This window comes from Nelumbo nucifera, chromosome 8, assembly GCF_055504915.1.
Source record: "Nelumbo nucifera cultivar China Antique chromosome 8, China Antique-T2T, whole genome shotgun sequence".
NCBI classification, from domain to species: Eukaryota; Viridiplantae; Streptophyta; class Magnoliopsida; order Proteales; family Nelumbonaceae; genus Nelumbo; species Nelumbo nucifera.
Window position 1 is genome coordinate 28,309 of NC_142656.1, and position 15,040 is coordinate 43,348.

Below are 15,040 nucleotides of genomic sequence, written 5' to 3' on the forward strand. Positions count from 1 at the left end.
ATGGGTGGGTACAAGTATTTTTTGTTATTTATTGATGACCACACCCAGTTTTCTTGGGTTTATCTTATGTGTTCACGAGATGAGGTGCCTGCCCTGACCCAAAACTTCCACCAAATGATCCTAACCCAGTTTGATGCTAGGATCAAAGTGCTTAGATATGATAATGCAAAGGAATACTTTGCTAAACCATTGGCATCGTACCTCCTTAATCATGAGGTTATCCACCAGAGCACTTGCAATTTTTTTACTGACTGGCTTGATTTCATATTTCCAACTCCAGATGATTTATAGGAATTAAATGCTCTGCACATGTCGCATACAAATGATAATTTCATCCATATAATTGGGATATACTCCACTCATTGAAGCAAATTAAAATAAAATAAAAAAGCACTATAAAATATTGTTGCAATCAAAACAGACGAGACTTGAAATCATGTACTTACTTTATATTTCATTTGATTACGCTGAAGGTTAACTTCACATTCCATGACCTCTCTTTTTTTCTCTTCCCTCTGCAACCAATTATTTTGTTAGCAAATAGAATTTGTATCCTTGCGGTTGGTTCAATACCTTTACAAGCTAAAAAAGAACAAAAGAAATTAAGGAGATTTTAAATTTGTCACCAGAAAGATGTTGTACCTTAACCAAAGCCTCCAACACTGTCTTCGCCTGGTCCAAGTTGCGCCTGACCTAAAGATGATGAACTCAACAAATAAAATATTTCAACACAAGGACAGCATGAACAGTTAAAAGATTAATCTAATTTTTCTTTAAAATAATATTAGAACATATGTAACATAATATAGTAATAGTTCCATTCACCTGTTTTCAAGAGAAAACATATACCAGCTCTACAAGAGAATGGAAAATTGTGGTGTATACATAGATTAAGCTAGCAGTTTTTTTTTTTTTTTTGATAATTGAAATAATTTTATTAATCAGCAATAGACAATAGTACAAAGTCCCCAAGGAGAGGCACGAGTTGCAACCTCTCCGGGCTAGTTAAGTACAAATTTCCAGATTAATAACAACTTACAAAGATGCACAAAAAATATCTTCCCTAGAAACCCCCTGTTTGGCTAAAGCATCAGCCATAGAATTAGCAGACCTACTAACCCATTTTACCTCAACTCTCATATTGCTGGTTAACCACTTTACTTTTTTGATGAGATCTTTGTAGCCCCAAATGGTGGTGCCCGGGTTTAGAAGCCACCTTGTTACCACCTGAGAGTCCCCTTCAACTAGGAGATGCTCCACTCCAAGCTGGTTAGTGATCTGAATTCCTTGTACTGCAACAAGAATTTCTGCCCTTGTGGAGTCCCCCACTCTCACTGGTCCTGAGAATAAGAAAATTATGTTGCTGTCCTTATTTCTCAGGATACCCCCTATACCTGAAGGCCCGGGGTTGCCTTGGCTGCTTCCATCAAAGTTCAGCTTGATGACGCCTTCCAAAGGCGGAACCCATTCTGACAGAATTCTATTCTTCTTTATTGAAGTGTTAGCTATTACTAGCCAATTCCTCCACAAGTCATCAAAGGAGAAGTCATAAAAAATATCCACAGTTTTCAGCCAATGGATTGCTCTTATTAGGATGCAGTCCTTCACTTAATCTAATCCTCTTTCCTTCTCTAAGAAAATTCTTGCATTCCTTTCCTCCCAAAGAGTCCACAAAGTGTCTGCCCTGACACATTTCCACATGACCTTACTTAATCTAAGAAAATTCTAATCCTCTTCTAGTGTGCCAAACAAAAACAGATGGGTTGAATAACGAGCTTAAATCAGAAGGCATAGACCGCCTACCTCCAAATAAACAAAGGCTCCAACTCCATATAGCTGTAGCAAAGGAATAGAAGATCAGCAAATGGAAACAGTCTTCATTCTCAGCCGTACACAAGGAACACCAATTTGGGGAAAGACAAAGAGAGGGTCTCTTTTTCTGTAAGTTTTCCGAAGTATTGGTTTTCCCATAGAAAACTTCCCAGTAGAATACAACAATTTTTGGGGGAATAGGTCGCGCCCAGACTTCTTTGAAAGGGAATCCTTGGGAAATGGGGTTAGAACTGAGGGATCTTAGAAAGGAAGAGCAAGTAAATGTACCTTTTGGAAGAGGAGTCCAAACCCTATGATTAGAAAAAGTGGGGTCCAAATAAACGGATTCTAGTAAATGAATTAGCTCAATAACACAACTTGACTCACCATCTCTTGACCCTCTACGAAAACCAAAGTCCTAGTTTAAATATAAGGGATTTAACGGGCTCGGGAGAAAAGTTGCAATTGTCTCATTTTTGTGAAGGGAAAGGGAATAGAGCAAGGGGAAACAATCTTTGAGGAGTTGAGTACCCACCAAAATATCCTCCCAGAACAAAATAGCATTACCAGAACAAGCATCATACCTGATGAATTTGAGGAAGCGAGGGAGAATACTGTGTATAGCCTTCCAGGGTGTAGTAAGGGTAGCTCGGCGAGATATCCCAGAATCCCAACCATTTCCTAAGCAACCATGAATGCTTGCCACCACCTCATACCATAATCTCTCTCTCTCTCTCTCTCTCTCTCTTGGGGCCATCTCCATAACAACTTCCGTAAAAGGGCTACATTCTTCAACATTATGTTCCCTATCCCTAAACCCCCTTCTTCATTTGGTTTGTTAACTATCTCCCATCTGACCAAGTGATCCTTTTTCACCTCTCCTGGTTCCCATAGAAAGTCCCTCATTCTCTTCTCCATTTTCTTAGCCTCCCTTGGAGGAATCCTGAATACTGAAAGGAAGTAGGTTGGAAGGTTGGCAAGAGTAGCCTTAATCAAAGTCAGCCTACCCCCTATTGAGATGTAATTCTTTTTCCAAGCCGCCAAGCACTTATCAAATTTCTCCCCAATAGGGGCCCAGAAACTACTTTCTTTAGGGTTGGCTCCTAAGGGTAGCCCTAAGTATGTCAAAGGCCAAGAAGAAGTATTGCAACCTAAGCATTCTGCAATGGATTCGAACTCCCTATTCTCCATGTTTACTCCAGCCACACAACTTTTATCAAAGTTTACCCTCAAGTTGGAGACACTCTCAAAAGTTCTTATTAAATTCTTAAGGTTCTCCACCTTGCTCAACTCATTCCCTTCACAGAAGATGAGTTACTGGAATGCCTCTACTCCCTATTCTCCATCCCTTTATTTGGCCCTCCTCATCTGCTTTGGAAATCATCCTACTAAAGACATCATCAACAAGTGTAAAGAGGAAAGGGGAGAGTGGATCCCCTTGTCTTAAGCCTCTATTGGCTGGAAAGAAGTCCTTAACCACCCCATTCACCAACATTGAATAACGACAAGAATTTAAGCATCCTCTTATCCAATTACACCATTTATCCCCAAATGCACATCTTCTTGACATCTCCAGCAGGAAACTCCAATCCACTAAGTCATAGGCCTTTTCCAAATCCAGTTTGCAAACAAAGCCTTTTCTGCTCGATCTCTTCATCTCTTCCACACTCTCGTTTGCAGTAAGGATCTGATTTGTAATTTGTCTATCCTGTATAAAGGCTCCTTGTGCTTGGCTAACGAAAGAAGGGAGGACTGCTTTGATCCTCCTAGAGAGCACTTTTGCCAGAATCTTATAGATGCTTGTCACCAGGCCGATTGGCCAAAAATCTTTGGGGTGTCTGGCATCAGTCTTTTTGAGAATTAAGGCTATAAAGGTGGCATTGATTCTAGGACTCACAAAATGTTTATCCTCAAATTCTCTAAATACTCCAATTAAGTCTTCTTTGATTATGTCCCAACAATCCTGATAAAATGCCATTGTAAATCCGTCTGGACCCGGTGCCTTAGCCCTATCCATAGAAAAAACAGCTTGTTTAATTTCCTCTTCCTCAATCATTCTTTCTAGCCATCCCCTATCTGTTTGGTTCAAAGTTGGCCAATTCTCCTCCCCAACTGTCAACCGATTCTCTAAGGGTCTTTGAAAGATTGATTTGAAATGATCCACAATCCTAATGGCAATCTCTTCTTGAGAGGTTATCTTCACACCATCAACCTCAAACTTTAGTATCAAATTTTTCCTTCTCCCATTAGCCAAAGCATGAAAGAATTTGGTATTCCCATCCCCTTCCTTGATCCACTTATGTCTGGACTTTTGTCTCCAAGAGATCTCCTCCCTCAACAAAGTCTCCTCTAACTCCTTTTTCAGTTTCCACCTCTTTTCTCTGTCTTGCTCATCCATCATCCCTTGGGATTTTTTTGCATCTAAATCCTCAATTTGAACCAATAATCTAGCTTTTACCTCCTCCACTCTTCCAAATTGATCCTTAGTCCGTTCTTTTATTTTGCCTCTCAACCTTTTTATTTTTTTGTGGAATCTAACTCCATTCCATTTCACTTCTCTCATCTCTTCACTCCACCATTCCTTGACCTTAGGCAAGAAGTCTGGATGTGTCAGCCACATGTTCTCAAACCTGAATGGTCTAGGTCCACTACCAAGAGGTTCTTGTCCTACTTCTATAGGGCAATGATTAGAGGTTATCCTAGGTAGGGCCTTAGCCACCAAACCTCTCCAGTGGCTCTCCTAACCCTCATTAAATAGGAATCTATTAAGCTTCGAGCAAGTTGGGTTTTCTTGGAAGTTGGATCAAGTGTAGGTAGCCTGTAGTAAAGGAAGCTCTCGTAACTCATAGGAATTAGTGAAGTCATTGAACTTCCTCATACTAGTTGTAATGGCCTACCTAGGATTATTTGACTCAATTGTGAATCTTATCGCATTAAAATCCCCCCCCCCAAACACCAAGGGCCTTCCCATAAACCTTGAATTCCATGAAGCTCCTCCCATAACGCATTCCTCTCTCTGTGATTATTTAGACCACACACTATTATTAGTTGTTGTTGGGGGGTGGGGGTGGGGGTGGGGGGGGTACCTAGACGTATCAAGCCCAACAAATACTCAAGTACTCATGACAGAGAGAGGATAATTACATATGTATCACAGCATGAAGTATCATCATCCATAATTACATAAGTATAACCAGATATCAATATCCCACTTGCAAAGTTGAAAATCAGAATATCAGAATTAACAATCCACATAAATTGCAAAACATTAACATTAGTGCGCCATCTCATATTCAAATGAATGTGATGCATTGAAGGAATGGGAACCATGGTACCTCCATTTCTAATTCTAACATTTTATTATAATATTATAATAGACAATTTTGGAGGGTTTTCATCCTCAGTATTGTTTCCTCACATTTATTTATAATATATTTATTACAAAAAAAATAGCTTAAAAGGTAAGAGGATATGCTATGTATACCTCATTTAAGGTGCATCTCTAGACATTTTCTTAACATCTTGCCTGGATGCATGCATCCAAGACTCCAAGTCCTTGCCATTGACTGGCCTTCAGGAATTGTGGTTGTGCTATGGATCTTAGTGGGAGTGCCATTGATGATCTTGATTCTCACTAGGGTTTTAAAGTCAGTAATTTAGCAGACACCAATAAGCCTATTCTTTTAGATAGGAATGTGGATGATGTGGACACTCAATCAAGTGACAGCTGATTATATAGGGCTAAACACAAGTGTAACAGGTAGAGGGAGTCAAGATAGGGTGAGGAATCTATCAGCTCAGAGGTGGTAGGTGGGCTACGGTGTGATAGGAGCAAAAAGGTGTATATGATTGGGGTGATGGAGATGTCTTTTTATGGCACCTATCTGCAGAGGGTATATAGGGTCGTGATGTCAGTTTAGAGCATGAGAAGGTAACTCTATAATCTTTTTGGTTGATCCAAAGCTGTCTATGCTCTTTTTAATTTTCTTTGAGAAAATTGTTCTTTACCATGAAAAAAAGTTTATCATTTTGTTGATGTCATGTATTTTGCCTTATTCTTGTGCCCTTTAGTTTAGTTGATCTTGTAGGGCTGAGATGTTGGAATATACATCTTGCATACTTTTCTTTCTTTAAATTAATTTTTATTTAACTTGCAGATGCTACTAGAAAGATGAAGTGATCCAAGTTACTATGTTGTAATTCTAGGAACAGAAAGGAATGCAAGCATCATCTGGTAGGGTCTCAGATCTGCTACCCACGAGCTGTTCCCACATCTCTAACCATGAGACATTATAGCTGTGCATTGGGAATATCTCCCTTGTCATTCATGGGGAGATGTCCCCAATACACGGTGGTGGCACTCTGTGGGTAGGGATGTGGGAACAATTTGTGGGTAGCAGATCCAGAGTGAGCTGGTAGATATAACTATGGCAAGCTTACCTTATCTATGTCAGCAACAAAACTTCAAGAATCAAACTGGGGAAAGGTAAATACAACACATAAATCATAAAGAAAGAGGGAAGGCAATTACTTCATAGGATAATGAAATAAAGACAAAGAAGATATTAACTGTAAGACAAACTGAAAGATTAGCTTATGTATGCATGTCAGACCATAATTGTAACCAAGGTTCAAAATATCAATATCGGCCTGTACTGTGGCTCGCTTCCCCCTTTTTTTTAGTTTTTTTTTTCAATCTACCGACCCCTCTACCCCCTGAACCAGGGTCTGACCCAAAACTTCCCCTGTAGGGGCGTATTTGGAAGCCCCCACTACAGTAAGTATCGGCCGATATGCCCCAATACCTTAAATTCACGAAATGTTAAACTAAGCTCTAAGCTTTCAAATGGATCCCCCTTATTACCATAGTTATGGTATTCAGGCATATTAGCCGAGATTAATTCTATGAATACACAGGAAAAAGGTGATAGTGGTTTTTACCTTACGAAGCTTTTCAAATGACTGCACATTGTTTTCTCTCCTTTGCATCTAAAAACCATGAAGAGAAAAGCTTGTAATTTGATTGACTAGTAAATCTGGTTTGTGTGTGCTTCAACAAGAACAAAAATAAAACTAATCTACTCAATTGGAATAGGTATTTAATATTTAACTAGCAACAAAAGTCATATGCACCAAACTAAGCTTAGCAACTCACCCTTCTTGTGTGGAGTCTGTGTGCTTTCTCCCTTGGTCTAAATACATTGTACGGATTGGTGTCATTAACTGGTGGAGGTGGCTGAATAGGCAGAAAAATGATGAACATTAGCCGGCTCTTCCAGTGTCGTTAAACTTAACTAACCGATGGAACAAGATAGTGGTGAGCAGGGCATGCATTATACTACATTTATCTTCATGTATCTGAATCCTTTTGCCACCATAAGTAGAAGAGAAGTAAAGATGTTTTCAAAATCACTACAACAAGAAAGTCACTCTCATGGATATTCAAAAAGAAAATGAAAAAAGTGCATTATATGGTACCCATTTGGTGGACACAAACAGGACTTAATTTCCAATTGGATTTACTGCAGTGATTCAAAGATTAGGACAATATCCAGTCTACACCTCCCAAGACCCCAGATAGCTGAGACCAACATTGGATAATGGCTTTTTTTTTTTTTAATTTACAGCAGTGACTCAAAACTTGGTGATCCCGATCAGGGATAGAGTAGGCCAAATCGTAAGAATTAGTTCATCAGTTTATTCGTGATGAATCATAATTATTTTACTACCTTCTTTTCCTATCCCTGATGAATTGGCCAAATCAAAGAATTATATTCCTGATGAATCATAATCAAAACAAATAGAGTAGGCCAAATTCTTTCTAACTTCCATCTTAATTTCTGATTTATCTTCTTCCCATCATTAGTTTATTCCTTTACTATCCTATATTCCTATTCCTAAGGTTGTACAAGAATCTCCTACTTCTCCAAGGTAGCTCAAAGCAATGGAGTAGGAATTTTCCGCTCTTGAACATAATAACACATGGGAGTTTACTACTCTTCCATCGTCAAAGCATGTTGTAGGTTGTCGATGGGTTTATACTGAGTTTCTACCAAATGGCCGGATAGAATGACTTAAAGCATATGATTTAGTGGATTGGAGTTCACTCTTGAAGTGTTAAGATGTAGGAGTTTCGGGGAAAGGTGGTGCAAATGGATAAGGAGTTGCATTTCCTCCTATTGATAATAAGTTTGACCCTCATTCCCCATTTCTGTTCACCTTAGTAGCTGATGTTTTGAGTGATATGATTACAAGAGTTGATGTTGACAACTTGATAAGAGGTTCGAGAATTGGGAGGGATGCAGTGGCACCAACACATCTGCAGTTTGCAGATGACATTATTCTGTTTTGTGAAGGGGATTCTAGTTACTCATTAACTTGAAGAGATTGGCAACTAAATTTCAAAGGGTTTCAAATCTTAAAGTGAATTGGGATAAGAGTTGTGTGGCAAGAGTAAATAGATTAGGAGATGAGGTGGGACTTCTGGGTAGGATTGAGGGGTATGAGGAATGGGAATGGTTGTTACATTACTCGGGCTTACATCTAGGGGGAGGGGATCCAAAATTTGAAAGTTTTTAGTAGCCAATAGAGGAAAGATTCACAAAAAAGCTTGCAGGGTTGAAGAGAAATTGCATCTCACTACTCACTATGCGATAGAATTACTCTAATTAAATCCACTTTGGCCAATTTGCCAGTTTATTTCCTATCTACCTTCAACCTTCAAGATTACCAGTAAGGTTGTCAATTAACTAGAGATTATTGAGGGATTTATTATTGGAACCAGGAGATTCAAAGAAGGATCATTTGGTGAAATGGGAGGTGGTTTCTAAAAGTAGAGATGATAGGGGATTATGTATAAGAAATATCAAGGTGACGAATCAAACTTTATTGGGAAAATGGTTATGGACAAAGATCAATGTAGTGGTAATAGGTATTGTATCGGACAATCAAATATGGATACGCTTTGGAAACGCATGGATACAGACGAAAAATATGAAATGCATGGATATGCTAGGGAAATACATACAAATTTCATAAATAGTGTACAAATACATAGGAAATGCATATCTTAATGGTATATATGAAGAAATATAGAACAATTAAAAAAGAGGGATGCATCAATATCATACAACTTTATAATAATGCATCAATCAAGAGTCTAAGAAACATATTATATAGATTTTTACAAATTAATACATGCACAAAGCCATTATTCTGTTTATTTAAGTTCAAGGCACAAAACATAAGCAACTATTATATTTTAATTATTATACCGATCTTTTTATTTTACTATTTTTACTTTTTAACATTAAAAAAATAAACTAAATATTAAACTCTCAAATGTTTAGTAAACAATATTTCTATTTTTTAAACAATAAGTATTTTATCAAATCTATTAAAATTTCTGAGACATATTTCATATGCAAATCCATAATTTTTAATTACTAAAATACTTATTCCATTATTAGTATTTTTATTTCTATATTTTTTCTGAAATTAAAATCATTTATGATATAAAAGTAAGTTGATTTGATAAATTCATTCAATATTATATTCTCAAATATTTTGTAAACAATATTTTTATTCTTGTAAATAATAAATATATTTTTATTTAATGTAAATTAAAATAATAACTAATAATTTATAAAAATATATACAAATTTTAAGATATTTATCATGTACAAATTTTGAAATTTTAAGTACTTAAAAATAATTATTCTATTACTAATATTTTTGTTTAATTTTTTGAGATAAAAATCATTTTTTGATATAAATGTGGATTTAATAGATTATTCCATTAGTCTATAAAATACCAATCCTGAATATTATTTTTTTTTATTTTTAGTTGAAGTTGAGTTGTTGAATATAAGCATATGTTATTTGTTTGGATTGCATATGAATACAAAGGTTTATAAAAATTATTATGTTTCATTCAATATCACAAGAAGCAAGGTGGTGTGGTATCAGTTCATATCAGTGCATATCGGGTTTGATACAATGATTAGAGTTCAAATCATGCTATAATCGCTTGTTCATATTAGTGTATATTGGTTTGATAAAATGTGATATGCACCGATGCATGCCCATATTGGCCCAATACGCATGAGTGGCACGATTCAAGGAATATGCCCTTGTTCATACCGTATCTCGTACCCATACGCACCGATAGATTGTGGTAGAAAAAATTTATATGCATTCATGGCTTGGCAAACAACGGATGGGATGCTGGCCTCGACCCTATGGCCTCTAGGTATTCTCCTTGGAAAGCTATCCACGGTATTCTTCCTTCCCTTCTTCCTTTCTGTAGGTATGATGCTTGTACAAGGAAAAAAGTGTGGTTTTGGGAAAATGTTTGGCTTGTGCGAGGAAGAAAGTGTGATAATGGTACCTCTTGGGATTTGGGATTGAGGAGATGCTTAAGGGAGTACGAAATGGGGTTGGTAGATGATTTTATTTTGATTCTAAGTTCAATGTTCTTGGATCAGTCATGCTCAAATACTAGAATTTGGTGGGTTTCCTCTGGATTATTCATTTATTCTTTGTTTCAAATCTTGCTTCAGACTTCTATCTAGCAGGGACCTTTCCAACAATGGAAGTTTGGTGCAGCCCAGTACCTCCAAAATTAGGGCTTTTTGCTGGGTGGTGATGCTTCAAAATATCAATACTTTGGATGTGCTTCAGGAAAAAAAAGGCCAAAGTATTGCCTCTCACCCCATGTTTGTAGCCTTTGCTTAAGATTTGGTGATACAATCACACATCTATTAATCTCTTGTCTTTTTGTGTTATTTATTTTGGACTCCATTCTCTTCTTTTTGGTTGCAGGTGGACCCCTCATTCAGATGTGGCAGCCCTCTTTAACCCAAGTTTTTTTAGGCAACCACAGAAGAGGGGTAGAGTAATGTGAAGATCAACAAGAGCAGCTGTAGTCAGTTTGGGAAGAAAGAAATCCGAGGAAATAGTTGACTGCACAACTGTAAAGATGGTTCATTTGCTGATGACATTCTTAGAGGTTGGAATGCTGTAGTATCTTTTGATTCTCTAAAGACTATTGTTTAGGATTTCTGTTCCCCATCAGTTGATCAAAAGGTAAAGTTGAATTCTGATGGAAGTTCAACAAGTAACCCTGGTCCTTCTGGAACTGGGGGAGCTTTTAGATATGGACCTCTAGGGGTGCAGAACTCCTTGAGAGCCAAACTGATGGCCCTACTTCAAGGTCTAAGGTTGGCAAGGCTTTCCAACAACTTGAGGTGGAAGGAGATTCTAAGCTGCCAATTGACTGGATACAGAATAATTGGTTGGGCGTCTGGACACTTGGACAATCTGTAAGGAAAATCAGGAAGGCAGGCTGAAGATGAGAAGGTTCAAGAAAATGGGTTACGTGCAACTCAGCGAGTGGTTAATTCAAACTGGTCTGAAAATTTCACAAATATGGGAAGTCAAGGACAAGAATTAGTGAAAAAAAGAGAACAGAAGTCGAGCTAGAAAGGAACCACCGATTGAAGGGAAAGTGTTTGGTAGGTCATATGTACAGGTGCTGACAGGTGGTAGCCTTGGGCAGACAATTGGTAGACAGGTCACATTAGAAAGGCAACCTAAAAATCTTACAAGGGGATGTAGACCGACTCCAAGCTCCTTTGATCCACCCAGACAGCAAGAAAAAGCAACAGCTAGTGACACATCCAGGTCATGGGTCATGTAGGCACCAGCAAAGAAGGTGCTCTTTTAAATGCCTGGTTCAGTTGTGGTAGGACAAATAATGTTGATCTGGACCTTTTGTCCAATACTGGGCCAGGCTTTGGCGAAAAAATGTTGGACCTGGTTAGGTTTTCAAATATTTTGAAATTGATTAAGTATGGGCTGGCAAAAGGAGTGGGCCCACCAGACCCAAAAGATCTTGGATAGAATACAAACAGAAATTCAAAAGAAGCAACCAATGGGCCAGGCCCATTATTAAGTCTAAAGAATGGGGCATGTGACTTTAAAAGAGGTCACATGGGAGGGACCAAGCAGCCAATGGTTCACAGAGTCTATCATCGTACCCAGCTCGACTACCATCTCAATCCAGGGACCACGGGCAGGAAGCTCCCTTCAGTGAGTACCTAAGGTAGTTAAGGGGGCTTTCTCCAGATTGCCGCAACCCAAGAAGCAAGAAGAAATACTCTGCTAGGCTTGCCAAAGACGAGGAAGGTGATTTTTCAGCCAGTAAGGTGGAGTACGACTCATATGGCACTGAAACCTCAAGCATGGGTTGTATTTGTCTGGCAAGATCAGTAGGATTCCAAGAGAACATAAGCTCTGACACTAAGGAACCTTTTCTTTGGAGAAGAGGAGGATTTCAGCTCTAAGAAAATTGTTCCAGCGATCTCTGAAGCCCCTATGGAGGTTGTAAGGAAAAAAGAACACCAGGTTGGTAGTGGCCTCGAATGCTGCCCCTTGGGATCAATTTCTTTCCCAGATGCGCAGCAAGTACAGGGCATCCAGTCGATGGTCTATAGTCTTCCTTCTACGTAAGACAAAGGAATTTCAGCATCGGATATCTCTCAACCCAAATTTGTCAAGCCAGGTGCTCAGCAGCTAAGCAGCCTTGTTGTGTCCTTATCTCAGGGCAGCCAAGCAGCCCTGTTCTACTGACGACTTTTTTGTGCCTGTAACAGAGACACTCCAGTCCCAACCATTAGCTGCAGGTGTACAAGAGGAGAGTATGAGAGGCGGGGACGTCAGAATAGATTTGGTAATTAGTGTGTGAGTTCTTTGAGGACTTGCTTAAGAATGAAGAAACAGTGAATTCTTTCAGGGAGCAGGGAGGGGAACCTCTGGTGGAATTAGTTGGGGAGTTGGTCTTGAGGTGAAAGCGTTAAAGTTTTTTCCAAAAAGAAGAGATAACGAGGCTCAAAGGAATAGAAAGTTGACTGTGGTAGAAGATTGAAATATGATGTAGCAGAGGATCTAGAATTCAGTGCAAGGGGGGAAAGGAAAGGTCAAACGTAGAGGAAAAACGGTAAGGGGTGGTCCTGTATAAGTTGACAAGAAGATAATTAGCTGGAATGTTAGGGGGTTGGGCAGTGCTAGGAAGAGGCAAGTAATGAAGAATCTACTTAGAAAGGAGAATCCTGATATAGAGATATAGGATGGTCCTTTATACCGTCATGGGGTGCTTTCCAAGGCCTAGTAACATTGTGGAGGACTGAGATGGTGGAGCCCTTGGTACAACTAATATGTCGTTTCAAACTTTCTCTAAAATTCAAGAATGTGGATGATGGGTTTACTTGGGTGCAGTGTTTTAAAAGCGCAAGGCACAAAAAAAGCGCAAGGGCCAATTTGCGCCTAAGGCGCAAGGCGAGGCATGCGCCTTTTCAAGAAAGGCGCAAAGTTACAAAAAAAAAGCTAAAAAATAAAAAAAAAGGTCAGAAAATTCCAAAAAAATGCCAAAAATTTAAAAAATATTAATAAAAATATAAACTTAAATTTTAAAATAAATTATTTAAAAAACCTGTTACCTAAAATTAAAATACATAAACATAACATGTAAAGTGTATTCAAATGAAAATATAAAAATAAAAGCAAACATATAAAGCATTTTCAAGCATGTAAAACCCACAATCTCTTTTTTTCTTTAATTGCATTCCTTGGGTGTTGATGAATATCTACATACCCAATAGATATGGAGAAAGAGGTAAAATGTGGGAAAACTTTTTGATACTAGGGGTCTATGGAATGGGCCTTGGTGTTTAGACTTTAATGTGGTCAGATTCACTATTGAGACAAATAATCCTAATAAGATAGTCTCTACTAGTATGAGGAAGTTCAATGATTTCATAGAGAAGTGTGTGCTAAAGACTTTTTGAGTGGCCCAAAACCTTATAGGTTTGAGAATATGTGGCTTACACACCCTAACTTTGTCCATAAGGTAGAGGAATGGTCGAAAGGTGTAAAATTTCATAGGAAGCTGCAATGGCTAAAATGCGAAATCAACGAGTGGAATAGAGATCATTTTTGGAAGAATTGAGGAGAGGAAATTATTGGTAACTTCTCAAATTGAGCAATTGGATGTCAAGGAGAGTCAAAGTTCAATAAATAAGGAAGATAAGACTCTGAGAGTCGTTGAAAAAAGAATTGAAAGAAACTTTGTTGAGGGAAGAAATCAGTTGGAGGCAGAAATCGAGGCTCTTGTGGAGAAGAAGAAAAAAATGTGGAGAAATTAGAAGTAAATGGAGAAACTCCTGTCAATCAAGAAGAGATTGCTAATTGTTTTGTGGCTCATTTCAAATATGTGTTTAAAAGACAAGAAGACATGGGTGCTGCTCTAGAAAGACTGGATTGGCCAAGACTGAGTCCGGATTTGGCAAGAGTGTTGGAAAGGGATTTTGATTTGGAAATAAGGGGAGCTGTCTTTTCAATGGATAGATCTAAAGCTCCGGGATTTTGATTTGGAGAGAGCTGTTACCACTTACCATCTTCTAATTTCATGCCCCTTTTGATGCAAATATTTGGGAAACGTTTTGGCCTTTTTGGGTGTAGGTGGATGATGCCTCTGCAAATCAGGGGGCTTTTCACCCTATAACTTCCGGGTGGCCTAAGAGAAGTGGTAGAGTTTTATGGAGATTTGTTAGGGCTTCTTTAGTATGGACAGTTTGGGAGGAAAGAAATAACAGGAATTTTAATGATAAAGAAAGGGATGCAGCTACTATGGAGAAACTGGGAATCTGTTGTAAATTCTTCTTCAGTTAAAGACAAACCTGTTGTAGACTGGAAGCCCCCAGAAGAAGGCTTCATAAATCTCAACTTTGACGGCAGCAGCCTTGGCAATCTTGGACCTTCTGGTATTGGGGGTGAAATCGAGCAACGCAAGGATTTTGATACTTTTGAATGTTCTCTATGGCATTAACACTTTTAGAAAACTTATCCTATCTGGATATAGTATGGATGGAAATGGATGTGTTATCAGTTACAAAATTTACGGTAAAAACTGAAGTATCTGACACAAATCAGCACCTTTATGTGAATAGAAGATCATCTTGTTAACTTCTTAACCAAGGGAGTTACTAGTTTGACAGGATTCTAGGCAAGTTGAGCATGATTGACATCTATGGGGATGGATTTCAGCCCCATCTTGGGGAGCCTCAAGGGGGATTGTCACACTTTGGAAAGATGATGTAGTAGAGGTAGTGGAGGAGTTAATAGGGAGATTCTCAGTTTCCATCAAATTTAAGAATGTAGAGGATGACTT

The 15,040-nt window shown here is 38.4% G+C and overlaps 1 protein-coding gene across 1 annotated transcript in view; it reads right to left on the reverse strand.

Annotated features, from left to right (window-relative positions):
• Window positions 1-15,040, reverse strand: part of LOC104590428 (uncharacterized) — a 101,386-nt gene that overhangs the window by 7,783 nt on the left and 78,563 nt on the right. Inside the window, 4 exon segments of the mRNA XM_088892887.1 lie at window positions 447-515; window positions 643-693; window positions 6,754-6,801; window positions 6,968-7,048. Of these exon segments, the coding sequence (XP_088749013.1) occupies window positions 447-515; window positions 643-693; window positions 6,754-6,801; window positions 6,968-7,048 (249 nt within the window).